At 38.6% G+C, this 23,303-nt stretch overlaps 1 protein-coding gene across 27 annotated transcripts in view; it reads left to right on the top strand.

Moving 5' to 3' along the window:
* Positions 1-23,303, top strand: part of TCF4 (transcription factor 4) — a 352,018-nt gene that overhangs the window by 167,939 nt on the left and 160,776 nt on the right. For 25 of the 27 annotated variants that reach the window (XM_019815315.3, XM_019815321.3, XM_006938934.5 and 22 more), the window contains one exon: positions 11,608-11,672. In XM_019815315.3, coding sequence (XP_019670874.1) covers positions 11,608-11,672 — 65 coding nt within the window. Of the gene's footprint in view, positions 1-11,485; positions 11,505-11,607; positions 11,673-13,167; positions 13,543-23,303 lie in introns of those variants that run through there. The other 2 variants (XM_019815324.3, XM_019815326.3) reach the window with 2 other exon arrangements.

Raw genomic sequence — 23,303 nt, 5'->3', positions numbered from 1 at the left:
AAGCTGGGAATGGACTTAAGAAAGATAAATCACTGAAATTTTGTAGTATGACCCTTGTAGGTAATGGATGTGGTAGCTAATCCCTAGCAGAAAACTGCCTGATAGTGGCAATAGTTTTCACTTGCTTTGTGAAGAAAAATGAGCATGTATTTACAATGCAATGTTTTATAAAGGCATTTTTGGTTTCCCTGCAGACCAAATCAAACTTTCCTCTGGCAGACTTTGAGAATGGTAGTTTGAGCAGAACCTCTTTTTGTTTTGTTTTTTTCTCTTTTGGTTGTTGTTTGTAGAGTGTGAGATGTTAAAGGAGCAGATTACTGGTGGCCCCTTTATCGCCAGGTCACGGGGCCAACTTAACTTCCACAAGGGCAGTCACAGTGGCCACCGCTTGGATGGAGATGTGGTTCTGATGGTGAAGACCAGGGCTCTGTGGAATGGATATGTCTTTAAAATAACAAGGTTTTTTGACAAGGTTCTTTGTTGACAAGGTTTCACCAGATTCTTTATAATAATTAATTATGTAAAAGTGATTTCCACATATTTCTTCAATTGAAAGGACTCGATTGAATCAATTTGGTAATTGTGTCACAGAAAGGACAGCTGAGATTTTTGCAGCTCTTTTGTCTTCTATTGTAAACTTCTCTGATTTGTAAGCTGTTGCCTTCAAAATTCCCAAACCATCTCCCTTCAATATGGAACTATCAAAGAGTTTAGAGTTAAGGAAGGGGGGAAATGTTATTTAAGTTTTTTTTCCAGTTTTCTGGCTTTCCAATTTTAGGTACCAGTTATCTTAAAGTTTGTTTCGAATAAAAATGATGTAAATGTCTCTCATTTGTTTAACATTGTCTGGTAACTGTGAACCGTATTCTAACACATATCAAGTTGCCACTAAGTCGGTTACAATAGCATCTTGCGTGGAAGCTCAGATACACAGCTCTCCTGTTGCCGCCTGTTACCACGATGAGGTTCTGTTAGGCATTCTCTTCCTCTGTGCTTTTCAGTACACCCATTACACTCCTTACCGATGTACATTGTTGGGTTTGCTCCCTAGCATTTCAACCAACTAAACCCTCCCTCTTGAGAATAATGTCCATCATTGATGTACCAGCAGCCAACACGTGGTACACAGAGGCATCAACAAATATTTATTTTCATATCTCATGGTTTTTTGACCTCTTTTACACTCATTCAGGTGATCATTTTTGCAAGTTTCAGAACTGAAAAGTGCTGTCTGTAAACATATCTTCCATGTCATGTATTTGATTTTCTTGCCTATTTTGGTAGTATGAGGTCGGTATTCTGACTACTCCCCTTGTCCTTCCTCCGTTCTTCTCCTTGACCATTTTTCCCACGGCCTCTCCTCTTCCTTCCTGTGCCCCCCGCCTTCCTCTCCTGATATAGTCATGCTCATGTATTCAGTAATTAGGAGGCTTTTCTTAAACATCATAGTGTGGGACTCAGTGGCTCATGTAACTTTATCTTTGAATCATCATCTTCCTTTAAAAGTGACTAGTGTCACTGGGGAGTCAGACTCTGAGGAATCTGGTCCTGTGTACCTTCCACTTTGGTTGCTGTGGGCCCTGTCTCTTAAAGTTGATCTTGAAGAGCAGGTTCAAGAATTAGCAGTCTTCCTACTTTTTTGATGCTCTGAGATGTATTTTGAATTTTGGGCTATTACCCCCAGCTTCTCAGTGATGTATGTTTAGGAAACATAGACCTAGTGTAATTCAATGCTAAGGCCGGAGAAACGATCATCTAATATATTGGTCATCTAATATATGTTAATAAATGACATTTGTATTATCTTCCACCTGGGATTCACAATGGAGGCACCTGGCTGGCTCCATCAGAAAAGCGTGCGACTCTTGATCTCGGGGTCATGAGTTTGAGTCCCATGTTGGGTGTAGCGATTACTTAAATAAATAAAACTTTAAAAAATGTTAAATGTTACTTATATACGTGTGTATATATTTAAGTACAATGCCTACATATATTATACACATGTCTAAATGGTATTTAAAATCTTCATGAAATTCTCATCTGTCTTACTTTTGTACAGTCTTGGGTATCATATCAAATGTATGTGTGGTTTCCTTTAGAGTAATACTCATTATATTCTTGTTAGTTGTAGGCTCAACTTGAAAACCAAGGCCATTGCTTATGTGCCATGGTGCTAAATCATGTAATTTTCCTTTGTAGACACTATAACAAACATAATACTAACAAACCTTTTCCTCTGTTTTCTGTTCCACTTACTCAGAGTTTGGTCAGTGTTAGTCTTTACACTTAAGATTAGTAAGACTCTATTAGAACATCGGCTTAATGGGCAGCAAATAGTTTATTGCTAAAAGCGATTTGCGTGGTAAAGCATAGCTCTAGATTTTCTTAAATTTTGCTGATAAATTCCAAAAAATTTAGCCAGGCAACAGAATCTTTACTCATATGATGTTTCTATTGCGTCTGACCAGAAATGTCACAGATCGCGCCCAGAGGGACCAAAGGGCCAGATTCTCTCCCTTTGTATGGACTTGAGATGCCTTCCGTAGAGCATGGAAAGGGTGGAGGGGCCCTTTTAACAAACTAGGTTCGCTAGAGGTTGGTCCTGAAGTGTAAAGGTGACTTTGGTCTTCGGGTAGAATGGGGGAAAGGGACACATTCAGAGCAGTGGCCAGTGGGACTGAAAGAAGGGGAGGAGCCTTTCACCTCTCAGACTCTCAAGTCTTGACATTCCGTCATTTATTAGAATATATGTGGGAGTGTGAGACTAATTTCTGTAAGACAACCAGTCTTCATTAGTGGAGATGAACAAGTTTAAAGGCTAAGTATGCTGCCGGAAAAAGGTTTCTGAAACAGAACTGTCAGAAAGGACCCCAGAGATAAACAGTTGTTTGTTTTTTAAAAAAAAATTTAATGTTTATTTACTTTTGAGAGAGAGACAGAAGGAGAGAGAGAGAGAGAGAGAGAGAGAGAGAGAGAGAGAGAGCACAAGCTGGGGAGGGGCAGAGAGAGAGAGAGAGAGAGAGACAAGACAGACAGAATCTGAAGCAGACTCCAGGCCCTGAGCTGTCAGCACAGAGCCCGACACGAGGCTCAAACCTCATGAGCCGTGAGATCATGACCTGAGCCATGGTGCTCAACCGACAGAGCCACGCAGGCGCCCCGACAGTTGCTTGTTTGTTTTTTTTTTAAAAGCCCAGTTAAATAGGTTGGATCAGGTAGTAATCTTTTTTTTTTTTTTTTTTTTTTTTGTTATTGTTGCTGTTCACCTGTTCACCAGGCTACCAGGTTTACTGGAGTTTCATCTAACCTTAGAGGCTATGCCTGTCACTTTAAATTGGTTACTGTTATCCCTGGCTTGTTAGACTAACCAGTGGAATTTTATTTAAAAAAAAAAAAAATAGAATACCAGATTCTACTCTGTTGAATGCAGATACCCTGGGGTAGAGAAGCCAGGAATCTGTTTTTAAGAAACCTCTCACTAATGGTTCTCATGATCAGCCAAGTTTCTTAGCCCAGAATAGCCCATCCATCCTGTGTCCTCCTTTCCTCCTGTGAATCTAGCGGAAATATTTATTTCTGCTTGCTTTGATACCTGTAATATATATTGCAAGACTGACCTTTCCTCATTTTTATATAAAAGCAATTATACCTCTTCGAATAAAAAAAATAAGCTTTCAAATGCATATGTTGTTTCTTCAGAGGCCACACAAACCCTTAATTGCTGTGGTTGTGTTATAGCCAATCATCATGCACACAAACTGCGGTAACAATATAAAACAGGGGAGGCAGAACTATTAAGATCTTATTCACATAAAGCCAGTGGTAAGTTACTCATTAGAAGTAAGTTGAGTGATTTCAGGGTTGCCCTTAGTCCTTCAGGTCTCCAGGGGACCCTTGTACAAATTGCTGATTCAGAAAATCATTACTCTGGTGGCTGAAGTGGCACTTTAGTGGCCTTAAAGAGTTATTTGACACACCTCCCCAAACAGCTAAGTTATCCCCGTGATTATGTTGATTAATTGCACACTCTGTGGAATTAGCGTTATTTTCAGTGAAAGATTTTCCTGCATTTGGAAAATAAAGCATAAAACTCATGTGCTTTAATTTGATAATGTGTGCACTTCTCCGAAGCATGACACTGAGCGTGAGGGGATTATTTTGGCTGTTGTCTAGGGCACGTGAAATAATCCTAAAACAGTACTTTTCATCTTGCATCTAGAAGGTAATTTTTGGTGTACCAGAGGATGGTCATTCAAAATGCCTGTCTGTTCTAACATTTTCATCCATCAAAGGACTTGAGGACTCCTTCTTGCCTTACAAATTGAGTTAAAATGATTTGAGGGGAGGGTTGTGGTACACATTGAGAAGAAGACAGGTGGAGTAATCTTTGTTAGCACAGCAGATACTGACATTATATCTAGAATACTCCAAAAAAGAAGTGGAATATATCTAAAGGGGCTTTGATACTGGAATTGGAAGTTTGTGTTCTAGCTTTATCTCCTGATACCTGTATAATGTCTTCTACATGTCTAAGTTGGTTGCTCTTTCTTCATTTTAGTGACACAGCTATAAAACTAGAGAGGAAAATGCCCCTCAGAGAACTTCTGAGGGTGTATTGTCCTAAGTATGTAAGTTAAATTACTTTGCATACCATACAGTGCTTTACAAATGGGAGTGCTTTAAGGAGAATTGAATATAGATTCTGAACCATAGGCAGTCCCGCAAAAGGAAGAATTTTGGTGGTGTCTCAAGATAGTCGGCGTAGCTGGAATTTTAGTCCACCCACTGGTTTGAAGGCAGCACAGTGTCTAGACGAGATGAGGTGAATCAGTGACAAAATGCAGCCAAAACTCATAATTTTCCAGGATCAGAGCTATAGATCATTACTGAGTATTCTATGTTTATGACTACAGCACATCGCTGAAAGAGAGGACTGATGCTGGTCTTTTCTGGGGACATGGATAGCTCCCAACTTCCATCATCCCTTGCTACACGCCATGTGCACAGCCACATTTCCCCCCAGTTTTCTTTCTGGTCTCAATTCAGGAAGAAGGGGAGGAAGAGAATTTTCTAGGCTGTGGAATGACTAGTTTATCTGCTGAAATTGAGTTGTAATTCTTGTAGCATAAAATTTATTAAATTGGGATTTTTTAGTGCCTATAGATGAAGACAGAGTTGTCCTGGAACAGTGAGATTCTGTAGGAGAGAACCAGTGCTCTTTGAATTTGAGACATCAGAAGAATAATGTCAACTTCTGATTTCTTGCAAATGCAGGCTCGTACCACCAGTCAAAGACCAGGGGTAATTAAAGTTGACCAGCTAGTCAGAGCTGGTCATACACAAAGGTGTATCTGCATAGAAACATCACAAAAAATGAAAAATGTTTTTAGATCAATTTAATTAAAATCAAATCGATTTTTAGACATACTATTTATTTCATAAAACATTACAAACCTATATTAACCCAACGCATTCTTAGTGTTATGTTTTTTTTAAATAATAGTAGCTCCTGAAGTTCCTCATGACTTGCATTAAATGACAAAAAGATGGAGGCAGATCTGTGTTCAGATAAGTTTAGGATATATGGTATTAAGCTAAAATAAATGTCTGCACTGCAGGACTTCTCAGAGGCTTTAACATGCTAAGCTATAATGTAAATTTCTGGGGGACGGATATAAGTAGCTTGTAACATTTCCTAGACTCTTTAAATTAGCCTTCCTTTTGTTTTTTGGAGGCTGTTGTGGGGTTACTATTTCAGAGAAGACTCTCATAAGCGATGCTGTGTTGTCCTACATTATATTTTTTCTTACGCTCTTCTCTGTGCATGCATCTTAATACGAAGTCATATTCTTCACATAGGGAACGTGTACAGATGCAGTTTGCTGCCATGTTTTTGTTGATTAGTTGCTTCAAGTTAACATGGAGATGGTTGCAGTTTATTATATGATGTCACAGGTTCTGGTGTACGTCACTTGCACTGCTGTAAAGTACCAAGAGACCTTTTAGGGATAAAATACCATGTAAATGTAAATTATCACCACCTATAAGACACTTTCATTAATTTCATATCAAATTCATGAGTGTTTTGAGCTCTGGGATTTGAGTCTTCAGTATTGGGCTTCTCGCTTATTTATAGTTTTTGGTTTTTTTTTTTTTTTTTTTCCTTCTCCCCTCCGGAGTTTTAAGTAGCAGCACAGAATAGTGCTAAGAGCACAGCCTTTGGAATCAAACTGCCAGGGTTTGAATCCTGGTTAGGTCACTCAACTGCCTGTGTAACTAACCTCAGTCAGTTTTCTGTGTCTCAGTTTCCTCATCTATAAAATGGTGTTTATATTACCTGCCTCCCAGGGTTGTTGTGCAGATTGAGTAAATCAGTCTGCATATGCCCTTTGTGTAGTGGGCAGTAATACATGGCAAGGACTCAGTTATTCTTATTTGGGTAAAGGAGGGAAAAGCGAGCATGGAAAAGATGAAAGGTCTGTAAATAATAACCTCACATATGCTTTCAGAGCCACCAAAAATTTCAGTCATTGTTTAGTGAAATAGTCTTTTCAATATGCAAAAAAAAAAAAAAATTAATAGGGTAACCAGGGATGATGGGTTGGGGTTGGGGACAGAGATTTATTCTGATCCGAACATGGTTATGATGAGTTCCCCAGTCTGATGCCAGGGAACAAAAGGCTCATTCTTCAGTTCCCAGAATGAGGATTAACAGCGAAACAGCCTTGCTTGGCTTGTCCTGAAGCATCAGATAATTTTTCATTAAGGCTTTTCATGGGATGATATGTTCCACTGGTATAGGTGCATCTTTTTCAGTGGTGGATGAAATACCTACCATGTATATTTCATTTTTAAAGTGACCTTTTAAGAATGAAAGGCCAGAAAGCCAAACATGACCTTGTTATTACCCTACTGGTCAACCACAGCCTATCTTCAGAAATCATGTTATCAGTAAGTCGTTCTTGTCTGTTTCCATGTGGATTAGAATTGTTCAGGTGCAGTAATCTACCAAAGGTGATACTTCTTGGATGTATCCTTGTAAATAAATGGACTTATGAGATCATGTTTGCTTTAAGTGATGTTTTCATTCTCATCCGGTTTCCTTGGCATTCCCTTACAATAGGATACCATGGATATATTGAAAGAAAAAAAAATAGAAGTCAAATGGAAAATGATATAAGAATATAAAAGTATTACATTTGGAATTTTATAGACATTTGTTAACAATAATGCCCCTAAACAAAAACCATTTTTCCCCCTTATCTTCCCAGGGCAGCAAGATAAAGGCTTTATTGAATAGATCAACAAAAATATTGGCCTTTAAAAAACTTGGAAGCAGCTTATGTTTTCTGCTTAGGTTTGTGTTTCAAGGGCAACAGAAGAAGCAAGGGAATCCTTTATTGATTATCAATTGCTGCCATTTTTAATAGTCAAATTTAAATATAGGTTTTAGCAGCTGATGGGTTCAATTTGGTCAAAACACGTGTTGACTTTCTGGATTGTTTGCTCACTGTAGATGCCGACTTGTTCTGGAGAAGGGGCTGCGTGTTGATCTCCTTTGTCTCCAGAAGGATTGATTGACGGATGTTGTGTCTGCTCATTTACAGCATTTTTCTTGCTTAATTTAAAAAATTGTGACATAGTATTACATGTTCCTTGTATACATCATTTTTGCAGAAGAAAGTTGTTTAGCCAATATGTCGACTTAGTTTATGAAATCCTCTCTATAGCTTTCATTCAGCCTTCAGTGTACTCCATTAGGTCATATCATTCGTTTCGTGCAAGGCAAATCATCACCAGCAGCAAAGTTTAACATTTGGTCCTTTTAGGTATAAAAATGAATCAAATGCCTGACAAGATTGGTTTCTGGTATATATTTCAGAATCTCCCCCCCCACCCCCCACCCCTTTACGGGCATACAACAAATGTTACTAACGGGTACTTTTAGTTTCTAAAATATGGACAGCAGTAGTCCATGCAGTAAAAGACTTGAGCGATTAATGCCACCCTTATGCCTCTTCTGAGTAGTTTTCGCCATGGGGCTTGGCACTGCCACCATTGTCTTTGTGCCAAAAAATATCCGCAGCGGCTGTCGCATCGTCGTACTAGAGGGTTGTCTCGAAAATTCCGCAGTGAACGCGCCGGGTTTGTTCATCGCTGCTATCTCTTTTAAATATTGGGAAAATAGAACCTTCAGCTCTTTCAGGGCTTCATTGTGGTTGTGGGGATGGGGGGGGGAGGTGGGTGTCGAAGAATGGAGAAAGGAGGAAAGAAGCTGTCCGCGCCAGCCAGTAGGTATAAGTGACAAAAACCCATGCCTGACATAGAGGAAACGCAGATAGTTAGGGGCTTTTGTGTTCATGGGCACAGATAGTCACTTAAGAATCCTACTCAGACATGTTATCAGTGCTCTTGAAAATTTTATTATCTGAAACAAATGTTCCAGCGGATTTTAAGCAGAAAATCAACATCAAAACCATAGCTAATTTTTAATGGACAGTTTACACAAAAGATATGTATATGTACATATATATATTCTTTAGAAACTGAGATGTCATTGTAAAATGGCTGCTGTTTGTCATTAGCAAATGATAGGAATAGATATAATATGATTGAGAAGGTGCTCGGGTTGCCCACAGTCCCTGATTATTTTGCTCCCAAACAGGGGTTTGGGCTGTGAGGGCAGATTTATAGTTGAATTTGGGAACAAAAAGATGTAATAAAGTTAAAGGCTTACACTATCAGAATGAAATGTGTTCTCTCATGATCTCTGGAGCGGTCTATTTGATGGTAAAAGTGGATGCTACAGATGAAATCTTTACAAGGAGCATAATCCTAAAAAAAAAAAAATTAAAAAAAAAAAGTGCACCTCCCAGCCTCCTGCTGGCTGCGCTGCCTCTTTGGTACCTCGCAGACTTCGACAGAGTCCTGGACGGGTGCCCATTGATGTCATGGAAACACTCAAATTACTGAGAATGATTCATGTCTATGCTGGTCTCTTATCCTCCCCCACACAAACAGGAGTAGATTTTTAACCCTGACAACTTGTAATTTGCAGTGGGTTTATTTTTGTATCTGGATAAATATTTTTTAACAAGCAAAATTAAGATTAAGCAGTCTGTATCTGATATGATAGTAAAGAATGCTGGGTCTATGTAGCCAAGAGTACTTTGGGGACTCTGTGCAGCGTGAATTCATATTCTTCTCGTCTCTCCCTCCTCCTTCTCTCCCTTCCTTCCTACCCCCTTGCTCTTTTCATTTCATTCTCCCTCTCTTTATTTCTCTCCTTTCTCTTCCGTTTATTTTCATTCATATTCTCTTTCCCTCCCTCCCTCCCTCCCTCTCTTCTTCTTCTTCTTCTTCTTCTTCTTCTTCTTCTTCTTCTTCTTCTCTCCCTCTCCCTCTCCCTCTCCCTCTCCCTCTCCCTCTCTCTCCCCCCTCCCGTCTCTCTCCCCCTTACTATTTGCACTGATCTTCTACCTTTAAAATGATGGAAGGAATAGCCCCAGCTTATATATATGAATTGAGACAAATCCTGGTAGGAACCAGGTCTCTGTGCTGGAGTCAGGGGTGGGAAATAATACCAGGTGGTGAAATTCTATAGGGGATAGCTTCAGTAATTCCTTCTAGAGAAAAATTAGATAGCCCTTCTTCCTTCCTACTGTATTTTGCAATCTGATTTTTAGAAATTACCCAAACAGGACACTAGATGTTTGTTCACTTAACAGGGAAGTCAGAGTAAATTCTCCTTTATCCATCTATCTTTCTATCTGTCTGTCTGCCTACCTCCCTACTCCACCTGCTTTTCTGATTGTTAAACAAGTGGATATTACATCAAAGTGAACTATGTGGTGGCTGTATTGAAGCTTTTTAGACATAAGAGCATAAGGAAGGACATATGTCATTTGATAGCTCATAAAGGTCGAGCTTTTTCTGCTAGTAATATTTACAAAGAGAAATTAAAGAGTATAAGTTTACACTTGGTTTACACAGAAGAGTACGTATGTCTGTATGACCACTTATGCTTCTGAAATGGGTAAACGTGTCTTTTCTTTAATGTAAAATCCTCATACAATGAAAGTTATTCTCTTAGATCTTTCTTGATAGACAGTCTATGAGATGGTATCCTGTTACATTGGAATTGAAACTGATATGGACATTGATTTTCTACTTTGCCCTCAACACAATACCAGAAATGGGGTAGGGGGGAAGTGTTTTCCTAAGCCTGAGATTCATTGAAGCTAGTAGAAGAGTTAATACCGAGAGAGAAATTTTAAAACTCAGGTTTGGCTTTTTTTTTGAAAATCATCTTCCGTTTTATGTATATAGTGACTTAGCTACAAGGTGCACTTTTGACAAGATAGAAGATTTATTAAAGATAGGTTCTTTGTGTGGTGTCAGGAAGGTAGACTCTAATAGCATTGTCATTGAACCAAAAGATAAAAAATGACTACTGTTACTTTTAACATTTATTTTAACTGGACTTGAGGGAGGAAAACTTGGGGGTTGTAAACTTTAGAAGGATTTCAATTCAGTGTCTCAGAATACCACTGTTGAGTCTTCCCATTGGAAAAAAGAACAGTAGAGTCCTGGGTGTAAAGGACTATGTACCCTTAAGCTCTACTCTTGAAGAAAGAAGTAACCCTCCCTCTTGGGGTGGGGCTTATGTTCTGGGCACCTAGTCATGTCACTAGTCCTTTTTAATGTCCTAATACGGATCAATTTTCTATGACAGCTCTTCATATGTCACTAAATTCTACTGCTTAGATCTCTTGAAATGTGGTTTCATTGTCTCCCTTGAAGATTATTAAGGCTAAAGCTACTTCTAAAATAAACAAATGAGCAGCCTTGATGTTATCCTTAGATGTGGCCAGATAGCATCTGAGGCTCTATATATCTCTGTAGAGCCATCTACGGATAAAAACTGAGTTGTTAGAATTGGAACCAGACACTGACGTTGCCTTATTCCTTGTTCCACTGGGTCAGTTGGTAGAATCTGAATTTGGGTTCAGAGGGGGCAATTTTTCAACAGCCCCCTTTCCCAAATGTAAATTCCACCATCATTTCGATCATTATAGGGTGTACCCCTGGGAAAGGGAGCTTAAAAAAAGAGAGAGAGAGAGAGAGAGTCAGAATTTTGAGTAGTTTCTTTGCTATATTCACCATCTGGAGAGCCTTGATTGATTAGCTTTGGCCTCACCATTAAGTGTCAATATAATCAATGGGAATTACTAGACTAGGGTCATTACATAGATAATTTGCCTGCTGTGTAAATAAAAATGAAATTGTTTAAATTTTGTGAGAGAAAGAAAGTGAAAATAAGGGCTGACAATTTGTTTGTTAGAGAAAGTGGAGGCCATTGGAATGACAGTTTTTGGAAGTGTGGAGCAGTTTGGCTAAGAATAGGAATGAAGGATATTTTTTTTCCAGTTTATCATAGCCAGAGTGAGGAAGTGCTGTTCCCTCTCTTGCTTGCATACATTTGCCTGTAGTGCCTACTTTACGTATGTAAACATCGGGGAAGAGAAGTGGATGTCTGTTACCTGGAGATTTTTTTTTTTTAAAGGAAAAACGTAATTTACACTTTTTTGTTGTTTCTCTTGGCAGGTAAAACAGAAAGGGGCTCCTACTCATCTTATGGGAGAGAATCAAACTTACAGGGTTGCCACCAGGTAAGTGAGACTCTTGCTTGGGGAAGGGTTGAGAGCATTAACCTGGTAAATGACGGTTTGTTTTGTAAATTAGGTGATGCATCTTAGACTGTGGCACTAAGATGCACCGAAAGTCTGCCGGTGCCTCCCTCTTCTAAAAAGTAACGAAATAACACAGACCTTGGAAGTAATAAACACCTCGTCTCTAGATCCCTGCTGTATCAGAACTACATTCACTGGCTTGTTTTTATTTTTTAATCCATCAGCCGGTACCAGTGGCACTGTTTGCAAACCAGCAACGCCGGTTAAAGTGGTTCTATCAAAAGAGTTTATTTGCAATTAAGAACTTGAGAATTTCTCACACTAGAAATACTTCATGCAGCCATGTGTCAGACCCTGGGTTCGGGTGGTTATTGCCCTAAATTATAGTTTTCATAGGGGCTGTATGATGTTGTGTGAAAACAGGGTTGTATTGAGGGATAAAAATGTCTGTGAAAATATGATTTGTTGTCCCTTTTTGTTTCTGAATTGTTTTTGGCTGGAAGTCAAGGCCAGCAGGCTAACAGCAAAGCCGTCTCAAGGGAAGCATGCGTGAGCTAGAAAAATAAGAATACTTTAATTAAATAATAAAATGCCAGTGTAATACAAAGGTATAGCATGTGTGTGTTTGCGTCTGTGTGCACTCTGCATTTGCATACTTTTCACTGCCCAGAGAAAGCCCAGTTCTGAAAATAATATCCAGAGCCCAAAGTATAAGCTTTAAGACAGTTGAGTTTTTATAGATGTGTTCTTTTTCATTTCAATATTGGAATTAATCGCATCTTTAAAATCTTTTGTTTGGGATTTCTTTTTCTTTTTTGCATTGGTTTCTTACTTTGGAAAACTCTTGATAAAATTGAATAATCCTATCAAATATTCAAAGCTTTCTACTGTTTTATTCCTCATTTAAGCAGAATGTACCTTCTTGTGCTAGAAAGGGAATGCTTGCTCTCTGGAACCCTCCCACCCTCCCATTTTCCTTAGTGAAATGGGTAAAAAAAAGTCAATTTTGAATTTTTGAAACAACCTGTTTAATATATCCTGGAAAACGTAAGCAAATAGTTTTAGCAATGAAATAGAGCCCGTGAAGGATTTACCTTTATGGATCAGTCATATGTCACTAAAGGTGGAATTCTGGTGGAGGTTTACTCCCGCCCCCCCCCCCCCCCGATATATTTGCATTTTTAAAGTTGCCTCCTCTGGCCCAGCTACCAATTCAATCCTATTCGGCATCTAAAAGATTGGTTGCGATGAGGGGAACCGTGCTTGGTTAAGAAGTCCTGCTGCACAAGCTGCAGAGTACAGTTCATGGCAGTTTGTTTGGAAAGAATTCTGCAGGAAAGAAATTTACAGCCATTCCAGCGCAACGGAAACATCTTTGGAATGTGAGTGCAAATGTTCGGGGCAGATAGCTCGGGCGACAAGCCTCTTAGTGCCGAGTCTCTAGTGTAAAGCTCCCAATTCCTGCAGAAGAGCCGGTTCCTGTGTATCTGGTTTCTGAGGGTCAAGGCAGAGGTCATTAGAGTTTTGGGGAGAAGAAAGTTGACAACATCCTTCCTTTTCGCAGATGGTCATGGCAGAGGTCTCTGTTTTCGCTGGGCCTCTTTTTCTGGTCAATGAGAGAATAGGCTTCCTCGCCCCTGTATCCTTTCTTACTAATAGGAATTGGCGTGATTCCTCACAGACACAAAGATTTCCTCTGCTGAGTAAGCGCGAGGCCCCTTAACTTGTTAAAGCATCATCCAGACCGCGTGAGTCTGTCTGTGTATGTGCAGGGACACAGACCCTCCCTCGGTTTGTGGGAAATACTTCCCTCGGGTGAAACTGAAGTGATTTTTTTGGCAGACACAAGGTGAGGAGTGGAAGGGGGCAGAGGGTGGAGTAGAGGTGGACGGACTGGTGTGTGATGGCTGAATTTCCGGGCCTTGGGAGGCTCATTTTGAGACATTCATGTCCAGGAAAATTCTGTTGTATATAGGAGTATGAGTGCATATGCTTTTCTTAAAAAGTCTTCATAATGTAGCTGTGGAGTGTGGCGATTCTGTCATTCTTATTTCTGCTTCGTGGTCGTGAGTCTTGCAAAAACCGACTATCTCTGTGCTTAGCATGGTCTCAGCAGTATCCATAAACAGTGTGATCACTTAAGGATAAATAAAAAAGCAAAATTTTGGAAATTCCCTGATTGAGAAAATTGAGGCTGGAGAGGAAAAGTGCACATACTATGAATTTCTTCTGCTTTCCGTGAAATTTGAGAATAGAGCAGACCATAGTGTGTCTCTTCCAGTGAATGTTTCTCTTATGCCGAATTGCTTTTTGAATCCCCGTCTCCAACACCAGCTATGCAAACCAAAAAGAAAGGCAAAGTCTCGGGTACTTGGGCTTCAAGTCTAAGTAGCAGATCACAGCTGAAATGATTCCCCACTGTGTGGTAAGGTGAGTGGCTTCCTGGAGAGAAAGCTTTTGTTTTCTCCTGTTTACTACATTATAGAGATGCTGGGTGGAAATCCTATAGATGGTATGCCCTGAGGAGCTCCAAAAGCAGCTTTATCATATTATAACAATGTATCCTGTGGACTTAGAGGATTGAGCACTGTTACATGGGAACATGCTTATTCCAGTCCCAAATAGCCTTTTGTCTGGTGTAGAGAAATAGGGGTGGTAAGCAACAGGTAGCAAAATGCTGTCCTGGAGAAATAAATTATTATTTTGAAGTGTATGGTATTTCGAAAATGCATCAGGTTAAAAAAATATTACACGTATCTGTGATGTCCCTCTTGAGGATTTAACATGAATAGTGAAAAACGTGTGGCTTTTTGAAAAGTAGATATTTTAGCCAAAAAAACAAAAGCTGGCAGGTTCTTTTTAAGTTGTTTTCATTAAAAATAGTAATATGAATTCATTAATGCATTTCCACGTAAAATTATCAGAAATAAACATGGTAACTTTTTCAGACTTTTGAAACTGTGTAGATAATGAACCAATAGGCAAAAGCAAAGCGGCCAAATGGACTTTTTTTTTAGTCCTCACTAAATATGGCAAAACTAATTTAAATCAAATTGGGGTACGGAAATCACACCCAGGCTTAAAATGTTCTTGCCAAATTGCAACCTCATACTACTTTTACTGAGAGAAAATAAAATTTATAATGGAAAGTCTGACAGAAATGAAAATGAGCGGAAATGAAGTTTTTCGCAAGATAGTCCAACCTCTATCCGGTAACCAATAACTAATACCTAATGGGCATCATTGAAGATCACAAAAGGAAAAAAAAAACAAAACAATGTCATTTGCTTTTGGCCTCTTTTGCTGCTTTGAATAGGATGTTTGGTGAATGCAAACTTTTTAATCTTGCCGAGATCTTCTGTTTTTGAATGGAATGATGATGTCAACACAAGTGATTGTTATTAAGGCAGAAGTTTTCTCCTTAAATGAAAGTTCAGGATGGATTATCAGGAATTGTTTGTCTTTTCTTTTTTGGGATATAGACCAGGTCTACGGCAATCGTTTCATTATTAGTATCTCCTGGGCAAGTTTTGTGGGGTGTGTGTGTGTGTGTGTGTGTGTGTGTGTGTGTGTGTACTATATGGAAAGCTGGGCCCTATCTGAGACCAATTAAATTAGAATCTTATGAGTTGGGCCTTTGCTTTTCTGACAGTTCCCAGGTGATGTACTGTGTAGCTAGGTTTGATGATTTCCTAGAATGTTCTATAGGAATGTACTGTATTTTAAAGATGTGTTCAAAAACTGGTATTGCCAGTGACCTTGAAAGAGCTTTTAGACTTTTTGCCTTAATTTGATTATTCAAGACATGGATGTATACTGCATAAAAACTTCATTTAAAAGGCAGTGAGAATTAGTGATTTACTGAAAATCAGGAGGACGCCTTGATGTCTTTATACAAAATTCTGCAACTGTGAATGTCCCAGCCCATATCTTGTTTTCTCTAGTGAAGTCCAAGGCTCTAACCTCAACTGCATTCTTTTTCTTTCTCAGCAAGTAATCAAATAGGACTTTGCTGATAAAGTTATTTGATGTTAAGATCTTAAAACCAACGGGATTTAAGAATTAGGCATAATCTCAGATACTTTTGTTAAATTCCAGAAACTTTGAAACTATAGAAAATGGATCTTCTCTATATGAAATTTGACTTGCTCATAAACTTCGTTTTTGATTCATTGAAATTAAACATTATAGTTGGTTCTGAAACGAATTACACATTTATGAACTGATTGTTTTTCTTTTGATTATTTTTATTTTTGATACAGACAGAATTACAAGTGACTTAATTCGAAAACTTTTGGCCCCTTTAAGTTTTCCTTATCTAAAGTCAAAATAGGAAGCATGGAAGCAAAAAAGGCATGAAATCCTTTGTTCTTAAAAAAAATGGCTACTCGGATCTTGTGGAAGCAGAAATGCATCTTGTTTTTTACTTTGACATTACACTTAAATGTTTGTTCATAGCGGACAGTAAATCAGTCTGGGTCCAATGCATTCTTCCGAGGACCCTCTACCGCCCACGTACTGTGCCTGTGTATTGCCTTATGCTTCCCTTCCATAGTGCCTCTTGGATTGTTGAATGCTGATTTCCGGCAAGATTCTGTAAACTCCTACAAGGCAAGGGGCCACGTTGGCTTTATCTTGCACTATGTGTGCTCTGTGCCTAGCAGGGTGAGAATTGTGATAACCTAAGGTTTATGGCCCCAGCATCACATTTTGAGACCGGGAAGTCGGAATAGCAATGTATGGGAACCATTAGTTAGCATTGTTTTCATGCCTACAAAAATGAGAAAATCCATACCGTCTCAAAGAAAGTCCTTTGGAAGTCTGCCCTTCTAATGTGCTGTGCAGACCCCGGAATGACACACAGGTCATAGCGTGGAAAGTCACTCGTCACTTACAGGGCGCTGGGTACTGGCCCCGTGCTGGTCTCACTGTTCTAGGCTGAACGTTCTCAAAGGAGATGATGAGAGAATTCTATGTTCTGGGTTTCCGGTGGGCATGTTATTGGAACCAAAGGTGAGAATCCAGTCCCATCCTTTTGGAGTATGCCAGTGAGGACAGTGGGGCAGAGTATTTATAATTATGATGACTTCAGACATCACAGGGCCCGAGTTTACCGCGTATGTGCCGTCGCGACTGTGCCCCAGGCAGCTGTTCACACAGCAGCTTGTTTGTTTTGGGGGCATTGTTAATGGGTGGACCTCTCACCCAACACCAGCCATCCCAAAACTCACCAAAGGGGAGAATGGAGACATTCTTTCATCGCATTGGTGAGCAGATATTCATTGGCCCTCTACCTGTGTGTTAGGTACTATGGAAAAACACAAGGGGAGGCTCTTACATGTTTTCCCTTCAACCCCCATAGCAGCTTTCTGAACAGAGACCATCAAGCTCCATTTATTTAATTAAAAAAATGTTTAGACATCTTACGTAGCATAAATTTCCAAATACTTAGAAAAGTTGAAAAAACAATAAAATGAAGTGTCGTATACCCACCACTTATATTAAACAGTTGCTAATATTTGTTATATTTCCTTCATGTAGATAAATGTATATGTACATTTTTCAGTGAACCATTGTTAAGTGGCAGACCTAATAAGATTTCACCCCTAGATTTTTCACGTCTTTTAAAATTAAAAACTTAGCCATTGAAATAAAATACTATTATCACTCCTAAAGAAAATAATAATAATTTCCCAATCTAATACCCTATTTGTATTCACCTTTCTTAAAATGTCCTCCCATGAAAATGTCCTCAGTAGCTTTTTTTTTTTCTTCAGTCATCGCATTCATGTGTGGTATTTGGTTTCTGTGTCTCTTTATAATTTCTTTTAAACTAGAACAATTCCTGTAATTAAAAAAAATATATTTACTTTAAAGAAATCAGGCCAGTTGTCTTGAAAAATATTCCCCTATCTAGAATTGTCAGCTTATTTCTTTGTGGTACTGTTTAATTTGTTATCTATCACTTGTCTCACCTACAGATTGGAAATTATGTCTAAAGGTTTATTCGTATGGATGCTACACATTTTGGGCCCGAGTATGTCATAGATGATGCTATGTGCTTCATATTATATTCCATTCGGAGGCATATAATGTCAAGTTATGCTGCTACTGATGATGCTGACTTTAATCACTTGGTGAAAGTGGGGACCCCCAGATTCTTTCTCTTGTAAAGAAATCTTTCTCTTCTTGCAATCAGTAAACAGTTGTTGTGTTGATACTTTCGCACTGGGCAGATATTCCATTTCCTCCGTACTCTTAGGCTTGATGGTTTTAGCATACATTGATGATGCTTGCTTTTGAAGTAGTGATTAAAAAAAACCACCATCATTTCATCTTAATTTATAGCTGATATTCTTCTGTAAAAAGCTTTCTTTCATTGCTCGTATTTTAGCACTGGTAATTTAAATATTTCATACATATACAAGTTTAATGCTAATAATCCTTGTATTAAATATGGTACTGGAGGGAACTGGAAGCATTAAAGCATTTTTAAAGTCTCTTAAGGTATATTGATTAAAAAAAAAACTGTTGTGGCTCAGGCTAATGGTCAGAAAAGCTTTAATTGCAAGAAGAATAAGGCAATTACGTTTCCTTGCAAACTAAACTCTAGCATTTTGCTGAAATTTTAGACCTTATGACAATGTCTATATCACTCGCTCTTAGATGAATCTTATAAGCACTGGAGTTTCTCTAGATTCTCACATTGTCCCCTCTATACTCCAGTAATTGTTCTTAAAGACCTCACAAGACTGACTGTCAGTGGCTGACCGACTGAGTCCGATAGGCAGCTGTGATTCTCAAAGTTGTCTCATTGATGGTCACTGAGATAGTGGGTCTGGTCCCTCCCCAGTCCTTGCACAACCCGGATGTGGCTGATGAGTGGATGTCAAAATGAATGGATCTCTAAAAGTTAGTCCGAGCTCAATCTAGAGGAAGCCTGGGAAGTAATATTAGGTGCCAGTATAAACTTTTATGCTGATTGTTATTGTCCTCATTTAATGGTTAAGAAAGTGAAGCCCAGAGAAGTAGAGCAAGCAGGACTAAGGTCACACCCCAAGTGAGCTTCAGATCCGGATTCTGAACTCTAAAATATCTGGTTTTAAAGCCAGTGCTTTTCCAGTGTGGGTTCCCTGCTGCCCCACCTATGACGGGGTTTCTAGGCTCAAAGATCCATATTGCAGCCCATCTGGAAAACCACTTTTGGTAGATACCAGGCCCACTGGAGAGTCTGGGCCTAACATGGTGCCTAGAATAGTAGCTTCACTCAGGTCTGTTAAGGATGTGCTAGAACTCTGTGCCCTTGGCGGGAGGTTGGGGGGCGGGGGGGAGACCACATGGCTCCTGACTGCCTGGCCCTTTTTGGTTGTTCTTATTTTTAAGTAAACCGCCTGTGTCTATATGCATGATCCATTCTGTAATTTCAGAATTAGCATGTGTAATTTCATTAAAACCAATAAAGCTTCACTGTGAAAAGGCTGGGGTAGAATATGCCAATTCACATTTTAGCAACAGCATGAACACTTTCTTAAAAATGTATAGATTATATTTGGGCCTTGCTTTTTGTGCAATGCAGGCAGAATATGGTTTGCTATTACATGAATTTGGATTCTTCATAGAGCAAACTAGTTTTCCGAAAATACAAGAACTACATAGAGTCAAATTCTAAAACCATACCTTTCTCAGGCTCTTAAATGTGACCCCATAATTTTTCGATTATGGCATTTAACTCACTTGTGAAATATATGAAATGACATATATGTGTTAGAAGCACAGGCAAGTTTTATACAACAGTTCAGGACAGTGAGTGCATGAAAAAAATGAAATTGCTTTGAGATGATTTATGGGACACCAAAAAGAAAAAAAGAAAAAGGAGTCCTGGTATCCAAATGGAAATTTCACTAGAATCTTTGGAGTAACTTCTCTTTTCCTGTAAGACGTATTTGGGAGGTTTTAATAACCACTAGCAATTAGGAACTCAGTTCATCTTTATATTTTTTATATGTAAAGAGAAAGGGGAAAATCAATTACTGACTAAACAATTGGTTTCACACTGACGTGTACTTGATAAAAGTTAATGTTGGCATGAGCCTGCCTATAGTATAGAAATCGGGATAGCCCTAAAGCTTCTTTCCAGAAGGAAGGAAGTATACTCCCAATGCAGTGTCAGGAAAACTTTTCAATATAAAATGGCAGAAATATTTATTCCTTTATGAGCATGCTTGAAATGGTTTCATCACTAAGAAGGTATCTTCTGGAACTCTCAAAACGGAAGACCCCCAAGTTAAAATAGTGGGAACACTGCAAGATCCCAACAAAACCCCATAATCTTTTTAGAAATAAATACTTTAGAAAGGAATAGATACCGAGTCTGCTGCCGGACCTGATATGGTAACCTGCTTAGAATTGAGCCTCATCCTTTGAAAAATTGGGTGTCTGTGTTCTGGATGTTTATGTGGATTTCTTTACATATACTTTCACTCACAGATAAACTAAACTGAGCTTCCTAAAGCCTGGACCTTTTATGTTCAGTGTGTTATTTATTATCCAACAGAAGTAGTTTCTTGGGAGAAGAAAACCGGCAAGAATACATAGTTGCATTTGCTTTAGGCTTTCTAGCGCATAAATGTTTTTTTCATAGTATGGCACTTATATTTGTACTTAATAAAGGGAGAAGTCCAGTTTTGGTGGGATAGCATTCTTGGCCTGGCACTTCCCCAGATTTTGTTAAATAGAATATGTCATCACTGTTTAATTCTTATGGTAACTTAATGAAATCTATGTAACCGTTGATTTCATTACTCTCTCCTTTCAAAAGACATCTTCTAGTCAAGGCTTTCTATGACATTTAAAAAAAAAAAACACTAGATACATCTTATATTCAACCTACCTCAAAGCCACATTTGTGTAAATTTGGGACAATGACACTTCAGTGATAAGAAAGTAATTAGGAGGAATATCATTGAGCTTTTCAAGCAGTGACCATTCTCTAGAGCTCTAGATGTGGGGGTACCTGTGTATCGGGGTCTGACTGTGCATGCACACGGAATAATCTGAGCTCATTTGTACAGTGATAATGAACAGCAGGGCACTGAATCTTTTCAGTTTTATTGGTATTGTATACAGTAAGTTATTAAATTTCATCTTTGTAATACACCTGCAGTAAAATAACAAAACATTGCTGCACTTAAGGAACATGTGTGTGTGGTACAATGCCCTCCCCCATCATTTCAGCCCCCCCCCAACAGCTGCTTGCAGATTTCAAGATCCATTGTATATATTCCCTTGAGCCCACCTCTAATAATCGAGACACATCTGCCATCGCAGTATTATAGGCATATGTAGTTTTATTGAAAACTATACCTGTAAAAAAATTAAATAACTCCTACCTCAATTAAATTGGCAAGCTACCTTTTGCAAAGATCATATTGCAGACCTCCTGAGACCCAGTGAGTTCATTTTATTCTTATATTACAAATCACTAAATATGTTATTTTTATTTAGCCAAGTGGCTCGTTTTTCTCATTCTTTGATAATAAGTCACTTTCATCTATTCTCACTTTTGTTTTCCTTTTCTGCCTCATCTCCACATATAAAAAAAATACCATGCAAGTTGTATGAAGGAAACACTGAGAGCCTTGCTGCAGTAAACACAGGATAAGTAAAGTCAAAGGGAAAGGACCCAGCATGCAGCTTTAATTTTTAAGTGATTATTAAATAGACATAAAGGTTAAAAAGTCAGGGTTAAAATATGAACTCATCTTGTGCTTTGATAGAGATTTTTACAATCTTTTTTGAGATCAATTTGATCACCATAATGGCAGAAAAGGAGATAATATGAAGAAAGAATGAGTTAAGAGGTCATACAAAGCATACATAGATGATTAGATTAGATTCCTTACCTTAATATTTACTCTTTTTTTTTTTTTTTGAAGAATGGGTCAATAATAAATGTCTATAAAATAAATTTTTATTCATACAGGAATAAAACAAGTATGTTAGGGTGTCTGTATAATTATTCATAGTAAATTAATCATGCCACAAGTACAGTGATTTAGTTAAGAAGAAAAGTTTATGAGCTTGCTTCCTATTGTCAGAGAAAATTCCAAGGACTAGATGGCCACTATATGAACAGGAAGAAAACTGTGTACCCTTTTAGGAGCATGTGAAGGTTCCCCATTGCATAGTTCCTTAGAAAGAAAGAATGTTTTGTGCTATTCAAAGGGCAGTGTGTGAATGGACTGAGGGAATGAGACATGGGTGCCTGTTCCCCAAGTGAGTACACTTACGAAATAGATCCTCTGATGGCAGTTGGAAAGTGGCTGGTTCCATAGGAAAAAGTCACAGCTAAATAGTACATGATTGTTGCCCTAGTGTAGGTAGGAAATAAAGTTGCCTTATTGATCACCAGTCAGGATTAAAAATAGTCGCATTTAGTTTAAATGATGGATTTTCTTTTTTGATAATCAAGACTGTTGATTAAAACTGTTGGTCATTTAGTTCCACTGGGGTTGCCTGTGCCCATGAGATTATTCTCGGTCTCTGATCAACTAGGGTATTTTCTGCCCCTCTCACAGTTCACAGAGATTCAGAGTCTAGTGGGGATAAAAGGCCAAGTCCTAGGGGCACTTGGCTAGCTCAGTTGGTAGAGCATTCTGTTTCTCGATCTCAGGGTTGTGAGTTCAAGCTCCACGTTGGGCGTGGAGATTACTTTAAAAAAAAAAAAAAAAAGCCGAGTCCTAGATAGGGTCATTGCTGACAACTAGGATCCCAAACCCCAAGAGAATCAGAATTCAAGATCTTAGAAGGATTTCAACTTTGTGAATTTGTGTTATAGAAAAATACATTATAAATTCTAAATAAATTTTTTGAACAAAACTCATGCACATGTGGGGGAATACTACTTAGTTCAGGCCATACTATTCCTTGGAAGCCCCATCAACAGAAATTTCTTCTCCTGGATGTGATTACCTTCTGTAGAAATATCTATTACCAGTGCTTTTGAACTGTGAGTTCTGTTTCTCTCACTGAGCTCTGCAACTCAGAACTGTCATGTGTAGAGTGACCGGTACAACACAACATCGACAGTGGTAAAAGATCTGCTGTGGACAATGACATGTGGCAAAGAAGAATGTCAACAGCTGCTGCTACTCTGACATTGTCCCTCAAGGAGTCTTTCCGCGTCTCTACCATTTAACTGTCTCAACCAAAGAGAAATCACTAATGTAGATCTGTTCTCAGTCCTGTTGACACTTAGTTACTAAGTAAGATTTGCTTCAATTTGTTTCTAGAGTACAAGTCCTGGGTGTCATATTCTGGTAAGAATATTTAAGTTTAAGGTCTTATACATGGAAGAAGGAACTATACTTGGATTTATTTCTAGGAGAACTTGTTCTCTATTCCCTTTTGCAAGTAACACATACATCCTATCATTCCTAGAGTCCAGACTGTCTCTATTTCATACCTCATTACAAAGCAGATTTTTCTTCTCATTGTATCCTAAGTAACTACATTGTTTCCTAAATTTCATAGTGTACCTTCAAAAACTCAGATGCCAAGATTGGAGGCTCCTATGGAGTTCTATTCAATAGGTCTCCCTTAGTTACCTGG

This window comes from Felis catus, chromosome D3 (genome assembly GCF_018350175.1).
Source record: "Felis catus isolate Fca126 chromosome D3, F.catus_Fca126_mat1.0, whole genome shotgun sequence".
Taxonomy (NCBI): domain Eukaryota; kingdom Metazoa; phylum Chordata; class Mammalia; order Carnivora; family Felidae; genus Felis; species Felis catus.
This window is presented reverse-complemented; position numbering and strand designations above follow the sequence as displayed.